Genomic DNA, 23,412 nt, shown 5'->3' with positions numbered 1-23,412 from the left:
TGAGAGAACAGAAAAGTTTTATTATAATAACAATAAGCAAACAATTCAACTGGGTGGGACAGCAGTTAGTTTCCCAAGAAAAGGAGAGAACTGGTTATTCAGCAAATTGGTTGGTGTTGGTCAAAGAGTTTCTACAGATACATCTGAATATACCAAACATTGTTCTCTTATCTGTTGAATCTCTTTCACTCTTTCTCGCATTTCACATAGTTGAGTTCTGAAAGATCTATCTTCCAGACAACTCTGTTCGTCAATGGGCAGACGATAAGGAACAATTGAGTCCTTCTGTAAAATTGTAAGTAAACAAATTTCCATTCATCTACAAAGAATTCTATAAACATCTCCATCTATAAGCTTAACTAATGCAAAGAATTGATCTTTCTCATAAACTATAAGGTTAAGATGATCACTGTGATTCTGAGGGTAAAATAAGTGAGACGAAACCACAGGGGGAGATTACCTACCAATCTAGAAAGAATCTAGAGGAGAAACATTTACTAGGGATAAACAGAGAAAGCTTGGGGTCATTTTCTTTGGTCTCCTGCATTCCTTCTCTCTGTGTCTCTGAGAAAGAATTCACAATTAGGGAGCATCAATACATTGTGCTTTGGAGTTTCACAGATTGAGAGTTTGTCCCTCCCCTGTTAAATCAATCGACATATACCAATTCCCAGCAGTGAGCTTTACTCTCCTTAGTCCTGAGAGTCTGAGAGACAGAAAAACGAGAATGCTCTGACTTACATGGGGCAGGGCCAGCTGAAAATATGCAGGAAGTATAGACACATTTTCATGAAGTTGGATCTTAATGTTTAATTCTTAAACAGAGAGAAAACAAAAGAAACCACCTTAAACAGGCCTAAGATGAATTCAAGTATCTCGCTCTGATTCTCAACTTCGTGTCTGGCATTTTGCTGCCTTGCAGCACAGAAAGCCTCCCTTTCTGCCAACTGCCTCCTCATTTGCATCTCTTGCTTTTGCTGTTCTAGTTCATCCTCCAGCATTCTGATTTTCTCTTCGTACTCCTGTCTTATCTGCGCTTTCTGTCTCGCTAGCTCTGCTCTGTAATTTTCTTGTATCACTAGGATTTGTTTCTGAATCTCCTCCTCGACCTTTTGATACGTGTTGTTCGTGAAGCACCTGCCTTTGCACTCTGCGACCACGCGCTGAACCAGGACCAGCAGCTGCTGCCTCTGGTCCTCCTGCTCCGCTCCCGTCGCCCTGTTGTTGAACACACAGTAGCGGTCTCCGAACTTGTCCATCAGCTCTCGAATGACTTCTGGAGCTTCCTTTAAATAATCACGGAAATCGGTGCCTTCCAAGTCATCTTTCCGGGTGAATAAGAGAATCATGTGTTTCCTAGCTCTCTCTCCAAACATTTCCAGGACCTTTTCCGTGGCTCTCTGCTCTTCCAGCGTGTACCGGCCCAGTGGGATGACGAGGAGGAGAGCATGAGGCCCTGGGGAGGTCAGGGCCATGCAGCGAGCAATCTCCTTGCAAGTGTCAGCATCCTGTACCTCTGTATCAAAGATGCCTGGCGTATCCACAACGACGACTTCCCTCCCGTTCCAGGTGCTGTCTCCTTTCTTACAGGACCTGGTGATGGATACTGCAGAAAAGCCCGAAGGAAACACCTTCTTTCCGAGGATGCTGTTTCCTGTTGCACTTTTTCCTGCCCCAGTCTTACCCACTAAGACGAGTCTCAGTTGTGAATCTCTGGGGTCTTGGTTTCCAAGCCCTGGCACAACAGGAAACAAAAGCCGTAGTGTTAGAAGGAACTTCAACCGTCTCCCCTGCAAGGCTCCTGCCCACTGGTGCCCTTCTCTGTTGCCTGCTAGGGTCCTCCGCACTCAAGGGATGTCTATAGAAAGCCCTCTGGGCTCGTGTTCCTCTTGCAGTCTTTGGGGACTGCCCAGGTACTTTTCAGCATCCCCCCTGAGCTTCTTACTGTGACCTTGTGTAGGTAAGTAGCCCACAGAGGAGGAAACAAAATGGTTAAGAAGAGAACTCTGAGTTGCTACTGGTAGCTGTTCTTCATAAGATAACATAGGAAGTAACACAAAATTGACTTGCGTATTTTACTTCCTAGGAAAGTTCGAAGTTAATAATCAGAGCAGCAGAGCACAGCAACTGAAACCTTAAGTAACATACCAAGTCATCTGATAGCTCTTTCCGTGTTTGTATTCAGCAGGTCTCTGCATATCTCTTTAACGTGTCTATAAAGTCAAAGTCTGCCCGATTTGTTAGGCATAGACCCAGGACCGGCGGGAAGAGAAATGGCAATCACGTTTGAGAGGCTGTTTTCCCGAGAAGACAGACCCTGCCAGCCGGCCCTTGAATGTAAGACTGATTCCTGCGTGAGGAATCCTGTGTTATAACTACCTATTTCTGCTTTGAGACAATCCATACATTATCCCGCTTACACCCTTATAGACACTGTTACAAACTCCAATTCGTTTTCAGAGCTATCATCCCCAGTCACCCAGTTCCTCAGGCTAAAAATCTAGGCATCACCCTTGACTCCTCTCTTTCCCCTTCTTTCCATATCCAACCCATCACCAGGTTCTCTTGGCTCCAAATCCGTTCGCTTCTCTCTATTTTGAAGATCATCATACTAGCCCAAGTTACATCCCCGTCCATGCCTCAGTGGTCTGCTAACTGGTCTCTCTACTTCCGCTTTGGCCCTTTCAGTCTATTCCGTAAAGTGGAATAATCTTTTAAAAATATCAATCAAACAGAAGAGGGAAATCGCAGAACCTCCCACTCTGGCTTCCACAAAATCTGTAGTTCATCCGCATCTCCCACACACTTTATGGTGAAGCTTCTGCTGATCCCTGGATCCCTAAGGCAGAGTTTCTCACATTTGATAACCAGAATCCTGGGGTGAAGGAAGTAAATTTCCCAAAGCTGAGAACACTGGATACGGATGGCTAAGATTACCTACGGAAAAATGTGGATGGGAGTTCAGACTATTATGTAGTTAGCATCACAATGGAAGATTCCAACCTAGGGATATCCTGAGGGCGTTGGTTGACCTTAGAGACAGGACGTAGGAAAATCATGGCTGGCGAGATAAAAAGGCCCCATGGGCCAGTGCCAACACTGCAACAACTGGCCAGTGTTGACAGCAAATGGACGGCGATCTACAATAGGTGGCAGACACAGCCATGAATTATTCCCTCTCTGTACTCATGCCTCTTAGGAATGTGGATTTGCAGCTACTCTCATCAAGAGGCTGGGTCCGTTTCTCCAACCCTTGAATCTGACTGGGCCACGTGACTTGCTTTGGACGGTAAGATCGTGAAAACATGATCAAGCAGACTCCAAAAGTGCTGACTTACTGTAGTTTGCCTTCTCTTTCTGCTTTTCGGAACCTTACGACTGCCCTGGACTAGCTACTAGATGAGGGACACAAGGGCCTGTTATCCCTGTCCCCCTGGTCTGCCCAAGAGCTTGCTGACTACCAGACATGTCCATGAGGCTACCCAAGATTATCCAGTTGCATCCTGAACCACCAGCCTACCACACATGCATGAGTGAGTCTGGCTGAGATTAGCCAAGTTGATCCAGACCCAAAGACTGCCCAACTGACCCAGAAAACCAAGAGCCAGCTAAACGGTTGATGTTTTAGGCTCCTAAATTGTGGGGTGGTTTGCTAAACCAGCAGAAGCTCAAACGATATAATCAATGTCTATGGATAAGGGAGTAGAGGCAGGGTTATGTGAGGAATGGAGTGATCAGTCTGTTGAATTTGTTGGTTATAGTGAGGCCACCAGTGCAGCAGGGAATTTAAGGAACTGAATGAGGAATTAATTACATCCACGTTCCTCCTTCCCAATCCTCTCTTGGGCTGAAGAGAGGGGCAGAGAAACAATCAGGGAGGCTACAGCCCACTGTTCTGGTGTGTCCACGCTGTAGGAAGTAGCACATAAGAAACCTCACCAAGTCCGGATCAATCAGGATATTCTAACTCTCTTCCTCTTAGCTGTTTAGCTACATCACAAGAAGAAGGCATAGAGGGTCGAGAGAAATGAGAGAGCAGAGTAAACGAAGGGAAAATAAGAAATGTGGTTGAAAATGTTTTGCTCTTGTGCAGAGGGGGGATGACTGACGGGACAGGAGAGACCCAGCCCTCCTCCCCCAAGCCTGGCCGGTCTAGCCCCGAGCAGCCTCTCACCATGGCTGGTCCTGGAGTTGCTGGGGTAAAGGGCTGCCATTGTAGTTTGAATTCCTGGAAATAAAGAAAAACAACTATGTCATTTCAGGTAAATGGAGAGTAACTGGAAACTGGAAATGTCAACCTCATGTAACCAACAGTTTCTTTTTCTTTTCATAAACTTGCTTGCTACTCGATTTCTCTTCCTCTATTTCCCAATACTTCTCCATTCTCTGTTTTCAGTCTCACTTTCAGATTGTTCATTTTTCTTTACACAAATGTAAGTGCTTCAGGGCCTTCCTCGGCACTGGTTCTGGGTGCCCTCGCCCACTCTATTCAGTGAATTATTGCTTTGAATGCCATTTGTACGTAGCCTGCAGCCTAGACCCTTCTCAGAGTTCCAAACTGTCAAATCCCCATTCAACTTGTCCAGTTGGCAACTTTATGGGCATCTCACAGAGAACTCAGACAAAATGGAGCCCTTGACCTCCATCCCCAGCCTGGTCCCCATTTCAGTAAACAGCACCCCCAAATGGCTCATGCAGAATCTTGGGGTCACATCCACAACACTTCCTTCCTCACTTGCTCATAGGTCTGTCACCAAATCCTATTGATTTTACTTCCAAAAATGCAAAACTCTCCATTTCTCCGCATCTCCATGTTAATCCAACCCACTGTCATTTGACTGTAAAGGTAATAGGCTCCCAACTGATACTGCATCTTCAATCCCTTCTCCACTCAATAATCAGACAGCTTTTTAAAACTGAAATTTGATTTTTTTTCCTTGCTTAAATTCCCTAATGGATTCCTTTTGCTTTTTATTGTTCAAATAGTTGAAAACCCTTGGAATGGTCCAAAAGGCCCTGCATGATCAATTACTCTCTCTCTCTCTTTCAAAAGACTTGAGCCATACTGGTCTCCTCAATGTCCCGTGAATCCTCTAAGCTCCCTCCAGCTCCTAGACCTTTGGGGAATATTTCCCCCTCCCTGGAGCACTCCCACACCCATCCAATGCCCAGCTCATTTCTGCTCAGCCCTGAGGCCACAGTGTTCTGTTATTTCTCCAGAGAGGGCTTCTCCATCCCCATCACCAACCAACAAGTTAGCTCTGGTGTAGAGTTTGTGCTAGCCACACTCCAAGGGTTTCTACAGAATACGTACCACAATAGGAAGTTGTTCGTCTGATTTTTTTACTGTCTCCTCGTAGACTGTAAGCTTTGTGATGGTGAACCGTCTGTGTCTTGTCTGCCCCGTTATTCCCTAGGGACAAGCACAATGTTGGACAAAGCATGGATCTCAATAAGTATTTGTTAAATAAATGAATTGATTAAAACAAATCCCCCTGATTCTTGCCTTCTCTCTGATTGAGCTTTACGTCCAGCCTAATCTGGCTTGTGAAAAAGATTATCCTTTCCTTATTTTTTAAAAACTTAATTAATTTATTTTTTGGCTGCATTGGATCTTCATCGCTGTGCGGGGGCTTTCCCTAGTTGCGGCGAGCGGGGGCTACTCTTCATTGCAGTGCGTGGGCTTCTCATTGCAGGGGCTTCGCTTGTTGCGGAGCACAGGCTCTAGGCACGTGTGCTGCGGTAGTTGTGGCACGTGGGCTCAGTAGTTGTGGCTCACGGGCTCTAGAGCTCAGGTCTTGTAGTGGTGACACACGGGCTTAGTTGCTCCATGGCATGTGGGATCTTCCCGGACCGATGATTGAACCTGTGTCCCCTGCATTGGCAGGCAGATGCTTAACCACTGTGCCGCCAGGGAAGTCCCCTATCCTTTCCTTATTAACAACACCTAGCATCCTTGAAACACGGTAATACGTTTTAAAGGTTTTCTTTCATTGCTACCTACTAACGTTGGGCAACGGAGAAAGCCATTTGAAGAACTCTTAGCAGATCAGATTTTAAGTAGGACAGGCTGAAATGCTAGTTGTTAAAGAAAGCGTGTCTGATAGGAAGCCAACAAATACAAATTTCAAACACTGTTAGAAAGACAGGCACTTCCTCTGAAAGTGGATTAGGAATAGGAAGTAGGAAACAGCTTCTTGTAAACTGGGAGGAGAAATCACAGAATTTTTAAAAAATCAGCTTTGGTCACATAGTTGATGTTGGTGATTGATTTCAGGAGAAGGAGTAAGATACCAGAACTAGGAAAACAAAAGGTTTGGGGTGTTTCTTAAACACCATTAAGAATGGTGTTTCCATTCAGTCTGTGGACTTTCTCTTCAGCATTCTTTAATGCTGTTCTCTTTCTCCTAAATCTGATGTAAAACCAGAGGTCTGAACTTCTCTCCATACTGACACTGGATGGCTGAATTCTCCTCCTACTGCCTAAGGAAGAAGCACCCATGCATCCCCAGATTCTCCTGAACTGTAGATAGTAACATGGGCTGGCATTTCCCTCCTCCTATCTCCTAAAAGTTCCCCTTCCCCAACTCTGGGTGAAGTCCACGGCGGGACTGTTCCGAGGAGGAAGGTCCAAAGGGGCAGCTCTGAGCAGATCATTAACTAGGTAAGAGAGTCTTGGATCCTGACCGTGTGCTGGCTTTGTGACACGGGGCTGCTGACTGCGGCTCTTACATCTCCTAGTGCTCTTTTCACCACCAGCTCCCCACACAGCTAATTCTGTCTGCTCAGCCAACACAAACCGTGAAAGCTTCAACTTTACTTGTAAATTCTATCAATGGTGAAAACAATCATTTTTTCATACAAGTATCCTCTGAGCAGTGACTGCTGAAAGAGTTATCAATTTGTAGAGCTCAGCCTTCAAAACAGATTACTGCCTAAAATCAGCAAAGACGGGAAGCAGGAACCAATGAGAAATATATTCTGAGAGCAAGTTTGCAGGGAGTTTTAAGCTATAGATCCAGAAGAGAAGTCCCCCCTCCACCAAATCACACATTTCCTTCCCTCTCTTCCCACCCCCACAAACACCCCTATTCCCTTACCTAAAAAAATTCTGGGTCCTGCTCCCTCCTCTGACTTTGAAAGCAATGCTAAACCAGGAGGTGACACTAAGCTATCAAGAAGCAAGAGGAGAGAGGAAGTGAGGGGAGGAGCTGTCCAAACTTGCTCATGCAAGAGACCTGCCCACCTTATCACCTAGCAGCACCAGAACTTCCTGCAATGATGAGATTGTTTTGTGTGACTCCATTTGGTAGCCCTGAGCCACATGGGCTATTGAGCTCATGAAATGTGATGAGTGTGATTGAATTTTTAATTTTATTCCATTTTGATTAATTTAAAGTTAAATAGTCACATCTGCCTAGTTGCTACCATATCAGACCATGCAAAGACTCTATAGGGAGGGAAGAAATATGGGTCATGCTGTGAAGTTTGAGAAAAAACCACTGGGTCAAAACCAGAGAGTTGCCACTCAGAGTGTGGCCAAGATGGTGGAGTAGGAAAACCCTGAGCTCACCTCTTCCTATGGGCACACCAAAATTACAGCTATTTAGAAAGCAATTATGACCTAAAAACTAGTAGAAAAGATTTCTCACAACTAAAGATATAAAGAAGGAACCACAAGACAGACAGGAAGAGGTATAGTCAAGGCCCACACACCTAGGTAGGTGACACATAAATGGGAAGATAATTACAATTACAAAGGTTCTCCCCAAGGAGCAAGGGGTCTGGGCCCCACTTCAGGCTCCCCAGCCTGGGGGATCCTGCACCAGAATGACGAGTCCCCAAAATATCTGACTTTTACGGCCAGAGGGGCTTGCACGTGGGAGAGCAAGAAGGCTGTGGGAAACAGAGACCCCATTCTTAAAGGGCACGGACAAAATCTCCATGCTCTGAGACCCAGCATAGAAGCAGTAATTTCAAAGGAGCCTGGGGCAGACTCACTGGCTGATCCTGGAGAGCCTCCCAGAGAGGCAGGAGGCAAGGAGGACTCCCCTAGCGACGTAGACTCTGGCAGCAGCTGTTTTGGGGAGTTTACTCTATGACAAGGACACCTGTCATAGAATGGAGTCTTCTCCATTCTTAGAGTCTTCCCTCTAGCCTATTACTGCCAGGGGCTTACCTGCCCACCAGCCAATTGGCACCAGTCCCAGAGCCTCCCAAGCCAAACAGCCAGCCATGAGAGGACTCAATGCCACTCACCAGGAAACTGGCACCAGCCCTGCACACTCAGGCAGCCACCCCAAACCTGGGCCCACCCACCAGTGGGCCAGCACCAGCCCTGGAGCACCACAGGTCCCACAGCCAGCTGCACCGAATGCCAGTCCCACCCAGCAGCAGGCCAGCAGCCAGAGCACAAGCCAGGGCCTGGCAGCCAACGGGGCCAGAAAAACCTACAAAGGATCTCACAGCAAGGTTCTGGTTCAGATTTAATGGAGAGATCAAAAGCTTTACAGACACGTAAAAGGGAAAAGAGTTCAGCACCACCAAACCAGCTTTATAACACATGTTAAAGGAACTTCTCTAGGAGAAAAAGGAAAAGCCACCACTGGAAACCAGAAAATTACGAAACAGAAAATGCTCATTGGTAAAGGCAAACATAAAGGTGGGAAATCATCTACACACGAAGCTTGTGGGAAGGTTAAAAGAGAAGAGCGATAAAATAATTTATATCCACAGTAAGCACTTAAGGGACACACAAAGCAATTAGATGTCAAATATGATGTCAAAAACAGTAATGAGAGGAGGAGAGTGCAAAAGCAGGGATTTAAAAATGCATTGGAAATTAAGAGATCAGCAACTTAAAACAATCATATATATATATATGTATATATATATATATATACACCTCATGGTAACCACAAACCAAATATCTATTATAGATACACACACACACACACACACACACACACACACACACACACACACACACGGAAAAAGGAAAAGAGAAAAAAGAAAAAGGAATCCAAACATAACACTCAAGATCATAATCAGATCACAAGAGAAGAGACAAAAGAAAAAGAAATTTATAAAAACACCTACAAAAACAACACACAAACAATTAAAAAAATGGCAGTCAGAACATACATATCAATAATTACCTAAAATGTAAATGCACTCAATGCTCCCATCAAAAGACACAGAGTGGCTGAATGGATACAAAAATAAGACCCATATATATACTGTCTACAAGAGACTCATGTCAGATATAAGGACACACACCAACTGAAAGTGAGGGGATGGAGTCCCTCCCATCAGGAAGCTTGCACAAGCCTCTTAGATAGATTCATCCACCAAAGGGCAGACAACAGAAGCAAGAAGAACTACAATCCGCCAGCCTGTGGAACAAAAACCACATTCACAGAAATACAGACAAGATGAAGAGGCAGAGGACTATGTCCCAGATGAAGGAACAAGATAAAACCCCAGGAAAACAACTAAATGAAGTGGAGATAGGCAACCTTCCAGAAAAAGAATTCAGAATAATGATAGTGAAGATGATCAAGGACCTCGGAAAAAGAATGGAGGCAAAGATCGAGAAGATGCAAGAAATGTTTAACAAAGACATAGGAGAATTAAAGAACAAACAAACAGAGATGAACAATACATTAACTGAAATGAAAAGTACACTAGAAGGAATCAGTAGCAGAATAACTGAGGCAGAAGAACGGATAAATGACCTGGAAGACAGAATGGTGGAAATCACTGCTGCGGAACAGAATAAAGAACGAAGAAAGGAAAGAAATGAAGACGGCCTAAGAGACCTCTGGAACAATATTAAACATGCCAACATTCACATTATAGGGGTCCCGGAAGGAGAAGACACAGAGAAAGGATCTGAGAAAATATTTGAAGATTATCATTGAAAAGTTCCTTAACATGGGAGAGGAAATAGCTAGCCAAGTCCAGGAAGCACAGAGAGTCCCAGGCAGGATGAACACAAGGAGAAACACTCAGAGACACTTAGTCACCAAACTGACAAAAATTAAAGACAAAGAAAAATTATTAAAAGCAACAAGGGAAAGATGACAACACACAAGGGAACTCCCATAAGGTTAACAGCTGATTTCTCAGCAGAAACTCTGCAAGCCAGAAGGGAGTGGCACGATATATTTAAAGTTCATCAACAGGAAGAAACTACAACCAAGAATACTCTACCCAGTGAGGATCTCATTCAGATTTGAAGGAGAAATCAGAAGCTTTACAGACAAGCAAAAGCTAAGAGAATTCAGCACCACCAAACCAGCTCTATAGCAAATGCTAAAGGAACTTCTCTAAGTGGGAAACACAAGAGAAGGAGAGGACCTACAAAAACAAACCCAAAACAATTAAGAAAATGGTAATAGGAACATACATATTGATAATTACCTTAAATATGAATGGATTAAATGCTCCAACCAAAAGACACAGACTGGATGAATGGATACAAAAACAAGACCCCTATATATGCTGTCTACAAGAGACCCACTTCAGACCTAGGGACACATACAGACTGAAAGTGAGGGGATGGAAAAAGATACTCCATGCAAATGGAAATCAAAAGAAAGCTAGAGTAGCAATACTCATATCAGATAAAATAGACTTTGAAATAAAGACTGTTACAAGAGACAAGGAAGGACACTACACAATGATCAAGGGATCAATCCAAGAAGAAGATATAACAATTATAAATATATATGCACCCAACATAGGAGCACCTCAATACATAAGGCAAATGCTAACAGGTATAAAAGAGAAAATCGACAGTAACACAATAATAGTGGGGGACTTTAACACCCCACTTACACCAATGGACAGATCACCCAAACAGAAAATTAATAAGGAAACACAAGCTTTAAATGACAAAATAGACCAGATAGATTTAATTGACATTTCTAGGACATTCCATCAGAAAACAGCAGATTACACTTTCTTCTCAAATGCACATGGAACATTCTCCAGGATAGATCACATCTTGGGTCACATATGAAGTCTCAGTAAATTTAAGAAAACTGAAACTGTGTCAAGCATCCTTTCTGACCACAACACTATGAAATGAGAAATAAATTACAGGGAAAAAAGAAACATAAAAAACACAAACACATGGAAACTAAACAGTATGCTACTAAATAACCAAGAGATCACTGAAGAAAACAAAGAGGAAATGAAAAAATACCTAGAGACAAATGACAATGCAAACATGACAATCCAAAACCTATGGGATTCAGCAAAAGCAGTTCTAAGAGGCAAGTTTCTAGCAATACAGTCCTACTTCAAGAAACAAGAAAAATATCAAATAAACAATCTAACCTTACACCTAAAGGGACTACAGAAAGAAGAACAAACAAAACCCAACGTTAGTTGAAGGAAGGAAACCATAAAGATCAGAGCAGAAATAAATGAAACAGAAAGAAAGAAAACAGTAGCAAAGATCAATGAAACTAAAACCTGGTCTTTGAGAAGATAAACAAAATTTATAAAACTGTAGCCAGATTCATCAAGAAAAGAGGGAGAGGACTCAAATCAATAAAATTAGAAATGAAAAAGGAGAAGTTACAACAGACACCGCAGAAATACAAAGCATCATAAGAGATTATTATAAGCAACTCTATGCCAATAAAATGGACAACCTGGAAGAAATGGACAAATTCTTAGAAAGCTATAACCTTCCAAGACTGAACCAGGAAGAAATAGAAAATATGAACAGACCAATCACAAGTAATGAAATTGAAACTGTGATTTAAAATCTTCCAACAAATAAAAGTGCAGGAGCAGATGGCTTCACAGGTGAACTCTATCAAACATTTAGAGAAAAGCTAACACCTATCCTTCTCAAGCTCTTCCAAAAAATTGCAGAGGGAGGAACACCCCCAAACTCATTCTATAAGGCCACCATCGCCCTGATACCAAAACCAGACAAAGATATCACAAAACAGAAAACTACAGGCCAATATCACTGATGAAAATAGAGGCAAAAATCCTCAACAAAATATTAGCAAACCAAAGCTAACAATAGATTGAAAGCATTATACACCATGATCAAGTGGGATATCCCTCAGGATGCAAGGATTTTTCCATATCCACAAATAAATCAATGTGATACACCACACTGACAAACTGAAGAATAAAAACCATATGATCAACTCAATAAGTGCGGAAAAAGCTTTTGAGAAAATTCAACATCCATTTATGATAAAAACTCTCCAGAAAGTGGGCAGAGAAGGAACTTACCTCAACATAATAAAGGCCATATACAACAAACCCACAGCAAACATCATTTTCAATGTTGAAAAATTGAAAGCATTTCCTCTCAGATCAGGCACAAGACAAGGATGTCCACTCTTGCCACTATTATTCTACATAGTTTTGGAAGTCCTAGCCAATACAATCAGAGAAGAAAAAGAAAGAAAAGGAATACAAATTGGAAAAGAAGTAAAACTGTCACTGTTGGCAGATGATGTGATACTATACATAGAATATCCTAAAGGTGCCACCTGAAAACTACTAGAGCTCATCAATGAATTTGGTAAAGTTTCAGGATTCAAAATTAATACACAGAAATCTCCTGCATTCCTATACACTAAAAACAAAAGATCAGAAAGACAAATCAAGGAGACAATCCCATTCACCACTGCAACAAAAAGTATAAAATATTGAGGAGTAAACCTACTTAAGGAGGTAAAAGACCTCTACTTAGAGAGCAATAAGACACTGATGAAAGAAGTGAAAGACGACACAGATGGAGAGATATACCATGTTCTTGGATTGGAAGAATCAATATTGTGAAAATGACTATACTACCCAAAGCAATCTATGTATTCAATGCAATCCCAATCAAATTACCAACGACATTTTTTACAGAACTAGAACCAAAAATCTTAAAATGTGTATGGAAACACAAAAGAACCCAAAGAGTCAAAGTAATCTTGAGGGGAAAAAAAAAGAAAAAACGGAGCTGGAGGAATCTGACTCCCTGACATCAGACTTCAGACTATAAAGCTACAAGAATCAAGACCACATGGTACTGGCACAAAACAGGAATATAGATCAATGGAACAGGATAGAAAGCCCAGAGATACACCCACACACCTGTGCTCAACTAATCTATGACAAAGGGGGCAAGGATATACAATGGAGAAAAGACAGTCTCTTCAATAAGTGGTGCTGGGAAAACTGGACAGCTACATGTAAAACAATGAAATTAGAACACTCCCTAACACCATACACAAAAATAAACTCAAAATGGATTAAAGACCTAAATGTAAGACTGGACACTATAAAACTCTTAGAGGAAAACGTAGGAAGAACACTCTTTGACGTAAATCACAGCAAGATCTTTTTTGAGCCACCTCCTAGACTAATGAAAATAAAAACAATAATAAAGAAAGGGGACCTAATGAAACTTAAAAGCTTTTGCACAGCAAAGGAAACTATAAACAAGACAAAAAGACAACTCTCAGAATGGGAGAAAATATTTGCAAATGACACAATGGGCAAAGGATTAATCTTCAAAATATATAAACGGCTCATGAAGCTCAATATCAACAAACCAAATTCAAAAATGGGCAGAAGACCTAAATAAAGACCTAAAGACCTTAATGTCTTTCTCCAAAGAAGACATACAAGTGGCCAAGAGGCACATGAAAAGCTGCTCAACATCACTAATTATCAGAGAAATGCAAATCAAAACCACAATGAGGTATCACCTCAGACCAGTTAGAATGGGCATCATCAGAAAATGTACAAACAATAAATGCTGGAGAGAGTGTGGAGAAAAGGGAAACCTCTTGCACTGTTGGTGGGAATGTAAATTGATACAGTCACTATGGAGAACAGTATGGAGGTTCCCTAAAAAACTACAAATAGAATTACCATATGACCCAGCAATCCCACTACTGGGCATATACCCTGAGAAACCATAATTCAATAAGACACATGCACCCCAATATACATTGCAACACTATTTACAATAGCCAGGTCACGGAAGCAACCCAAATGTCCATCGACAAACGAATGGATAAAGAAGATGTGGTACATATATGCAATGGAATATTATTCAGCCATAAAAAGGAACGAAATTGTGTCATTTGTAGAGACGTGGATGGACCTAGAGACTGTCATACAGAGTGAAGTAAGTCAGAAAGAGTAAAACAAATTTCGTATATTAAGGCATATATGTGGGATCTAGAAAAATGGTACTGATGAACTGGTTTGCAAGGCAGAGATGGAGACACGGATGTAGAGAACAAATGTATGTAAACTCAGGGGCGAAAGCGGGAGAGGGGGGCATGAATTGGGAGATTGGGATTGACATATATACACTAATATGTATAAAATAGATAACAAATAAGAACCTGCTGTATAGCACAGGGAACTCCACTTTGCTGTACTGTAGAAACTAACACAACATTGTAAAACAACTATACACCAATTAAAAAAAAAGAAAAGAAAGTGAGGGGATGGAAAAAGTCATTCCACACAAAGGGAAATCAACAGAAAGTCAGAGTGGCAATACTTATATCAGCTTAAATAGACTTTAAAGACTCTTACAAGAGACAAAGAAGGACAATACATAATGATCAAGGGATTGATCCAAGAAGAAGAAAAATTATTGTAAATATACATGGACCCAACACAGTAGCACCTAAATACATGAAGCAAATATTAATGACATAAAGGAAGAAATTGATAGTAACACAATAATGGTAGGGGACTTTAATCTCCCACTTATATCAATGGACAAGTCATCCAGACAGAAAATCAATGAGGAAACACTGGCCTTAAATGACACATTAGACCAGATGAACTCAATGACATATAGAAAGCGTTCCATCCAAAAGCCACAGAATACACATTCTTTTCAAGTGCACATGGAACATTCCCTAGGTTAGATCACATGCTAGGCCACAAAACAAGCCCTGGTAAATTTAAGAAAACTGAAATCATATCAAGCATCATTTCTGACCACAATGCTATGAGACTAGAAATCAACTACAAGAAAAGAAACTAAAAAACTCAAATACGTGGAGGCTAAATGATAGTCTACTAAAAACCAATAGATCACTGAAGAAATCAAAGAGGAAATGAAAAGAATACCTAGAGACAAATGAAAATGAAAATATGGCAATCCCAAACCTATGAGACACAGCAAAAGCAGTTCTAAGAGGGAAGTTTATAATGATGCAAGCTCACCTTAGGAAACAAGAAAAATCACAAATAAACAAGTTCACCTCACAACTAAGGGAATTAAAGAAAGAAGAATAAACAAGACGTAAAGTTAGGAGAAGAAAAGAAATCATAAATATTAGAGCAGAAATAAATAAAATAGACTTAAAAAACTATAGAGTAGATCAATGAAACTAAACAATGGTTCTTTGAAAAGATAAAAAAAATTGATAAACCTTTAGCCAGAATCATCAAGAAAAAAAGGGAGAGGGCCCAAATCAATAAAATCAGACATGAAAAAGGAGAAGTTACAACTGACACCACAGAAATATAAAAGGTTACAAAGGATTATAAGAGACTACTATGAACAACAATATATGCCAATAAAATGAACAACAGAGAAGAAATGGAAAAATTCTTAGAAAGGTACAATCTCCAAAGACTGAACCAGGAAGAAATAGAAAATATGAACAGACCAATAACCAGTAATGAAACTGAAGGAGTTATTAAACGACTCCCAACAAACAAAAGTCCAGGACCAGATAGCTTCACAAGTGAATTCTACCAAACGTTTATGAAAGAGTTAACAGCTCTCCTTCTCAACTGTTTCAAAAAACTGCAGAGGGAGGAACACCCCCAAACTCATTCTATGAGGCCAGCATCACCCTGATACCAAAACCAGACAAAGATATCACAAAACAGAAAACCACAGGCCAATATCACTGATGAAAATAGATGCAAAAATCCTCAACAAAATATTAGCAAACCAAATCTAACAATACATTAAAAGGATCATACACCATGATCAAGTGGGATTTATCCCAGGATGCAAGAATTTTTCAACATCTGCAAATCAATCAGTGTGTTATACCACATTAACAAACTGAAGAATACAAATCATACGATCATCTCAATAGATGCAGAAAAAGCTTTTGATAAAATTCAACATCCATTCGTAATAAAAAGTCTCCAGAAAGTGGACATAGAGGAAACATACTTCAACAAAATGAAGGCCATATATGACAAACCCACAGCTAACATCATACTCAACAGTGAAAAGCTGAAAGCATTTCCTCTACGATCAGGAACAAGACAAAGATGCCCACCTTCACCACTTTTATTCAACATAATTTTGGAAGTCCTAGCCACAGGAATCAGAGAAGAAAAAGAAATAAAAGGAATCCAAATCAGACAGGAAGAAGTAAAACTGTCACTGTTTGCAGATGACATGATACCATACATAGAAAATCTTAAAGACGCCACCAGAAAACTATTAGAGCTCATCAATGAATTCAGTAAAATTGCAGGATACAAAACTAATACACAGAAATCTGTTGCATTTCTATACACTAGCAATGAACTATCAAAAAGAGAAATTGAGAACACAATCCCATTTACCATTGCATCAAAAAGAATGAACTACCTAGGAATAAACCTACGTAAGGAGATAAAATACCTGTACTCTGAAAACTATAAGACACTGATGAAAGAAATTAAAGATGACACAAACAGAATGGAAGATAATACTGTGTTCTTGGATTGGAAGAATTAAGATTGTTAAAATGACCGTACTACCCAAGGCAATCTACAGATTCAATGCAATCCCTATCAAAATGTCAACGGCATTTTTTACAGAACTAGAACAAATAATTTTAAAATGTGTATGGAAACACAAAAGACCCAGAGAAGTGGAAACAATCTTTTTTTAAAATTCCTTTATTTATTTCTCTTTATTTATTTTTGGCTGCATTGGGTCTTTGTTGCTGCGTGCGGGCTTTCTCTAGTTGCAGCAAGCGGGCGCTACGCCCCATGTCCCCTGCCTTGGCAGGCGGATTCTTAACCACTGCACCACCAGGGAAGTCCAGCCAAAACAATCTTGAGAAAGACAGTTCTGGAGGAATTACACTCCCTGACTTCAAACTATACTATTTAAAAAGCTACAGTAATGAAAACAATATGGTATTGTAGATTAATGAAACAGAACAGAGAGCCCAGAAATAAACCCATGCACATATGGTCAAAGGAGGCAAGAATATACAATGGGGAAAAGACGTTCTCTTCAATAAGTGGTGCTGGGAAAATTAAACAGCTACATGTAAAAGAGTGACATAAGGACATTTTCCAACACCATATCAAAAAGAAACTCAAATTGTGTTAAAGACCTAAATGTAAGACTGGATATCATATAATCCCTAGAGGAAGACATAAGCAGAACCCTCTTGACAGAAATCGCAGCTATATTTTTTTGCATCTGTCTCCTAAAGCAGAGGACATAGTATAAAAGCAAAAGTAAGCAAATGGGACCTAATTAAACTTCAAAGCTTTTGCACAGCAAAGGAAACCATCAACAAAACAAAAACACAACCTAGAGAATGGGAGAAAATATTTGCAAATGATATGACACATAAGGGGCTAATGTTCAAAATATAGAAGCAGCTCATACAACTCAACATCAAAGACAAACAACTTGATTTAAAAACAGGCAGAAGACCTGAATACACAGTTTCCCAAAGCAGACAAACAGATAGCCAACAGGCACATGAGAAGATAGTCAACATCATTAATCACCAGGGAAATGCAAATCAAAACCACAATGAGAGATCACCTCACACCTGTCAGAATGGCTATCATCAAAAAGAACACAAATTACAGAAGTTGGTGAAGATGTGGGGAAAAGGGACCCCTCCTGTACGTAACTTGGTGCAGCCATTGTGGAAAACAGTATGGAGGCCCCTCAATGCTAAAAATAGAAGTACCATGTGACCCCACAATTCCACTCCTGGGTATATATCTGAAAAAACAAAACAAAAACAAAAGCACTAATTTGAAAAGATACATGCACCCCGATGTTCACGGCAGCATTATCTACAATTGTCGAGACATGAACGCTACCTAAGTGTCCATCAACAGATGAATGGATTAAGAAAATGTGGTATATATATAGACACAACGCAATACTACTGAGCCATAAAAAGAAAGAAAATTTGCCATTTGCAAGAACATGGATGGACTTGGAGGGTATTATGCAAGTGAAATAAGTCAGAGAGAGAAAGACAAATACTGTGTAATATCACTTATATGTGGACTCTAAAAACTACAACAAACTAGTGAATAGAACAAAAAAGAAGCAGACTCACAGATACAGAGAACAAACTAGTGGTTACCAGTGGGGAGAGGGGCAATATAGAGGTAGGGGACTAAAAGGTACAAACTAGTAGGTATAAAATGAGATATAAGGATATATTGTACAAAACAGGGACTATAGCCAGTATTTTATAATAACTATAAATGGAGTATAACCTTTACATATTGTGAATCACTATATTGTACACCTGTAACTTATATAATAGTGTCCACTAACTATACTCCAATTAAAAGAAAACACAATGAGATATGAACTCACACCTGTTAGGATGACTACATCAAAAAGCCAAGAAATAACAACTGTTGTGAGGATGTGGAGAAAAGGGAACCTCATGCATGTCGGTAGGAATATAAATTGGTGCAGCCACTGTGGAAAACCAAATGGAGGTTCCTCAAAAAAATTAAAAATAGAACTTCATACGATCCAGCCATCTCACGTCTGGGTATTTATCCAAAGAAAATGAAAACACTAACTAGTAGAGATATCTGCACCCCAATGTTCATTGCAGCATTATTTACAATAGTTAAGATATGGAGACAACCTACGTGTCCACTGATGGTTGGAAGAATAAAGGAGATACACACACACACAAATAGTATTCAGCCACAAGAAAGAAGAAAATCATGCCATTTGTGACAGCATGGATAGATCTCAGGGCATTAGGCTAAGTGAAATAAATCAGACAGAAAGACAAATAGTGTACAAACTCATTTATATGTGGAATCTAGACAAACTAAAAGCCAGGCTCATAGATACAGAGAACAGCATGGTGGTTGCGAGAGGCGGGGGCTGAAGGTGGAAGTGGGAGAAGTGGGTGAAAGGGATCAAAAGGTAAAAATAAGTAAATAAATAACTAAATAATAAGTAAATAAAATGAATACTCGTTGCAATGTGTATACACATATATAAGCTCATTACAGGCTCATATATAAGCTCACATATATACGTCAATACCAAGCTTAGAAATATTGTTTAACTGATTATTGAATCTACTGAAAAAAAATGCATGAATTTTATTTTATGCAAATTAAAATTCAATAAAGCTGAAAACTGCTGCTTGTCCTGTACTGTTTCCTGGGATGCCTGTAACATGCTGTATATTATGTGTTGCAAAAAAGGTTTGACATTTTTGAGAAAGATATGTAGAAGCATTATCGGTTTTTATGTTGTCGGGAATTTCCATAACAGCAAAAGCTTCTAATAAATGAGTTATTACAGCATCAGCTTTTTCAGAAGATAATGGAGGTGCCCATGAAAAATGAGAGTAGGTATCTACAGAATGATGAATATATTTTAACTTTCCAAAACCAGGATATTGAGTTACATCCATTTGTCAGATAGCATTAGCAGATAAGCCTTTAGGGTTAACTCCAATATTCAAACAAGGTTGATTAATGGCAGCACATTGCGGGCATGTACGGAGAATAATTTTTGCTTGTTTCCATGTAAGATTAAATTTATTTTTCAATCCTCTGGCATTAGTATGATATCTGTGATGTTCTGCTGTAGCTAATTGTACAGTACCCACTAAAGTATCAATAAAATCATTTCCAGCTACCAATGGGCCGGGTAAATGAGTATGAGCACGAGTATGAGTAATATAAAGTGGTGCAGTACGTAGTCTAAGTATCTGTTGTAGTTGCAAAAATAAAGAGTGCAGTTCTGATCCATCATTTGGGATAAAAGCGGTCTCAATATTTTTAACTGTAAATTCCACATACTGTGAGTCTGTAATTATATGAAGAGCAATTGGATAATCTTGTAACAATAGTATTACAGCAAATAGTTCTACTTTTTGAACTGAAACATATGGAGATTATAATACCTTTTGATCATGACTGTTAGCATATCCTGCTCTTCCTGTTTTATTGGCATCAGTAAAAAAGGTTGGTCCTATAACAGGATCTGATTGAACTATTTTTGTCAAAATCTGATTAGTCTTTTTTTAAAAATTGTAAACGTTTATCAGAAGGATAATGATTATGTATTTTGTCTATATAATGAGCACAGGCCATTTGCCAGTTATCCTCCAGCTGAAAAAGAGTTTGTATTTTTTTGTTTGAAAAAGGGATTATAAGTTTATGTGGGTCCTGACCACATAATTGTCTTAATCGTAACCTACCTTTAATAATAACATCAGCTATTTTTTGTACATAAGATTGTAATGTTTTTTGAGCTTTATGAGCTAAAAATATCCAATTTATGAGATTACTGTGTTGTTGTAGTAATCCAGTAGGGGAATGAGGAGTATGAAATACAATAAGTCATAAATGATCCAGAGATTCAATCCGATCCAATTGTGCATCACGTATATGTTTTTCTATCCATTTAAGTTCTTGTTCCGCCTGGGGAGAAAGTCCACGGTGACTATTCAATGCTGGATCGCCTTCCAAGGTGTGAAATAAATTTTGTAACTTAAAAGTAGGAATTCCTAGGCTAGGATGTAACCAATTAATATCTCCTAGTAATTTTTGAAAATCATTTAATGTTACAAGAGAATCTCGTCTAATTTGTACTTTCTGAGGAATAATCTGAGTATTGGTTACAATTTGTCCAAGCAATTGCCGGGGAGCACATTTTTGAATTTTTTCTGGAGCTATCTGTAAACCCCATTCTTTAAATTTCAACTCTGCTTGTTGTAACATCTGCTGTAATGTTTGCTGATGGGGATGAGCAAATAGAATGGAGACTACGTGCCTCAGGATACATGTGAGTAATTCCTCCAAAGGCTGATTAACAAAAAATTGGCACATAGTTGGACTATTTAACATCCCCTGAGGGAGAACTTTCCATTGAAATCTCTGAGCTGCATGTTCTTGATTTAAGGCTGGTACAGTAAATGCAAATCTTTCACAATCTTCAGGTTGTAATGGTATAGTAAAAAACAGTCTTTCAAATCTATAATCATAAGTTCCCAATTGCGAGGGAGCATTGCAGCAGGTGGAATTCCAGGTTGTAATGCCCCCATTGGTTGAATAATCTCATTAATTTTTCGTAAATCTGTCAACATTCTCCATTTTCCTGATTTTTTCTTGATTATAAAAACAGGTGAATTCCAAGGGCTAGTGGATACTTCAATATGTCCTGCTATTAATTGTTCTTGTACTAATTGGTGTAATGCTTGTAATTTTTCTTGAGTTAAGGGCCACTGCTCTGTCCATAAAGGGGTATCCTTCAACCATTCTAATGGTAATGCAAATTTTCGAGCAGTGGCCCCTATCCTAAATTTGGATATCCAAGCCCAGCATAATCTTTCCCTGTTTTAGTTACATGTTGGGGTTCAGTAGCATTGTTTTTATTTTCTTCCAATTTAGCCATCAAATTTTCCAACTTTGAAAGTATATCAGAAATCTCATTCTGTTGAGAAAGTGGCATTTCATTTTGTTTGCTAGCTTGCTCCTAATCTTTATCATCATCAGAAAAGCCCCTTCATCACTGGAATCCGAAAAATCCTCTCCTGTCTCAGACACAAGGGGAGGAGGAGGGGAGGAAGGTCCTCTATAGGAGACTCACGGGGCAGAGTACGAAAAGCAGCAGAGTGATCGCGAGCAGGATTCGGACGCTGAGGACGCGCCCCATATTTACTTTCAGTTTCAGATGGTAATGGTTCCAGGGCAAGGGAAATTAATTTACACCAAACACGGACAGATATAAGGTCTCCATGCTGATGAGCTCTTCTTAAGGTTCGCATAACCTGTTTCCAAACTTTTAAACTCAACTGGTTATGACTAGTAGGTTGAAACCAGTAACAATATTTACGTACCAGCGCAAACAATTCATCAAAAGATTCTGGTTTCACTTTCACTCCTGAACTCCGTAATAACTGTTTCAGGAGTTTAATGTATTGAAATTCTACTGAATGGGAATTCCCCCTTTCAATTACTCTACTGTTGCCGAAGGTTTCGCTCTGAGCGGACCAATTTCCCCTTCGGTCCCGCCATCACGCGATTACTTACATTCAGGTCCCTGTTCGGGCGCCAAATGTTGCAGTTTATCTTATGACAGGGTTTCCGAAAGCAACCTCATCACGCGAGATGAACTGTGCCGAAGCACAGCAGTAGAGGGCTGCCTCTCGCTCAGGCAAAACAGCGCCGTCTGTCCTGCTGTGGTAGCTTTTATTTACGCATTATCTGTGTTTACATCTTAAGACTTGTTTTCTTAACATTCCAGAAATGCCAAAGCAGCAACATATGCTTCTATCGGTTATACAAGCAACAGTGGGCTTTCTTGAAGACATGCCGTGCTACGCGTCCTTGAGCTCAGAAGCGGCACAAGGACATCTCCGTGTGTTCCCATCATTCTGATTATACTGAAGCAGCACAAGGACGTTTCCTTGTGTTCTGATTATACTGAGGTCATTTCATGCATCAGTGCCCAAAGTCTCCAGGACTGCCTGCAGTCCTGGCTTACTCGCCCGCCCTCGGTTTGCCGAGGGGTGCCAGCCCCTTGCCTTGCAGAGGGGCTCTGGCCTATGGGTCACGTCTCCTTTCCATGTCCTCGGTTATTTCACTACACTTTAAAAGCCTAAACTTTATAAAGAAAACTTAACAAGTCAATTTTTTATCATTGCCCATTTGGAAGTAATAGCAACTTGAAATTTGTCTTAGAATTTCTCTATTTCCAAGTTGTAAATGGCCACAAATAATTCTGTGTAAATATATATATGTAAATGTTGCTCATTCTCTCTCATTACATTTTACTTCTATTTAACAGGAGATCAGGGATTTCAGCATCCAGATAGCAAACTGGCCATATGCCAAGCTTTCTGGATAATGAACTGAGATCAGTTATCGACCACAGACGTTCTCTTTCTGCAAACCCTAATAAAAACCAGGATGCCATAGACAATTAGGAGTATAAGTATCAGAGACAAGAGGTTTCAACAGATTTCTGGAAGGACGCATCGGAGCAGAACACCCACGGCCAACATGGCCCCAGAGAGGCTGTCCTGAGGTGCCCGCGGATGTTGACGGAAGCACCTCGGGGAGGTGGGCTTCAGAAATTTCCACTCCAAGGGGATGGGGCTGTAGGGCTGAAAGCAGGGCATTCGTGGAAGAAGTGAGTAT

General features: G+C 40.3%; 1 protein-coding gene across 3 annotated transcripts; it reads right to left on the bottom strand.

The window, feature by feature from the left end:
• Positions 1 to 22,666, bottom strand: GIMAP4 (GTPase, IMAP family member 4). Of its 3 annotated transcripts, none has more exons than XM_060156387.1 (4): positions 22,303 to 22,664; positions 5,315 to 5,413; positions 4,175 to 4,228; positions 1 to 1,735 (listed from the first exon to the last, which is right to left on the bottom strand). In XM_060156387.1, exons 3-4 carry the CDS (start codon positions 4,212 to 4,214, stop codon positions 810 to 812), a joined length of 966 nt encoding a protein of 321 aa, XP_060012370.1. In that variant the 5' UTR covers positions 4,215 to 4,228; positions 5,315 to 5,413; positions 22,303 to 22,664; the 3' UTR covers positions 1 to 809. The 3 variants fall into 3 exon arrangements, with proteins under 3 accessions (XP_060012370.1, XP_060012371.1, XP_060012372.1); XM_060156388.1 differs by lacking the exon at positions 22,303 to 22,664 and adding an exon at positions 7,101 to 7,149; XM_060156389.1 differs by lacking the exon at positions 5,315 to 5,413 and having other exon boundaries at positions 22,303 to 22,666.
• Between the last annotated feature and the right edge of the window lie 746 nt (positions 22,667 to 23,412).

Source organism: Lagenorhynchus albirostris, chromosome 8, assembly GCF_949774975.1.
Source record: "Lagenorhynchus albirostris chromosome 8, mLagAlb1.1, whole genome shotgun sequence".
Taxonomy (NCBI): Eukaryota; Metazoa; Chordata; class Mammalia; order Artiodactyla; family Delphinidae; genus Lagenorhynchus; species Lagenorhynchus albirostris.
Note: the sequence above shows the minus strand (reverse complement) of the source record. Positions and strands in the feature narration are given on the sequence as shown.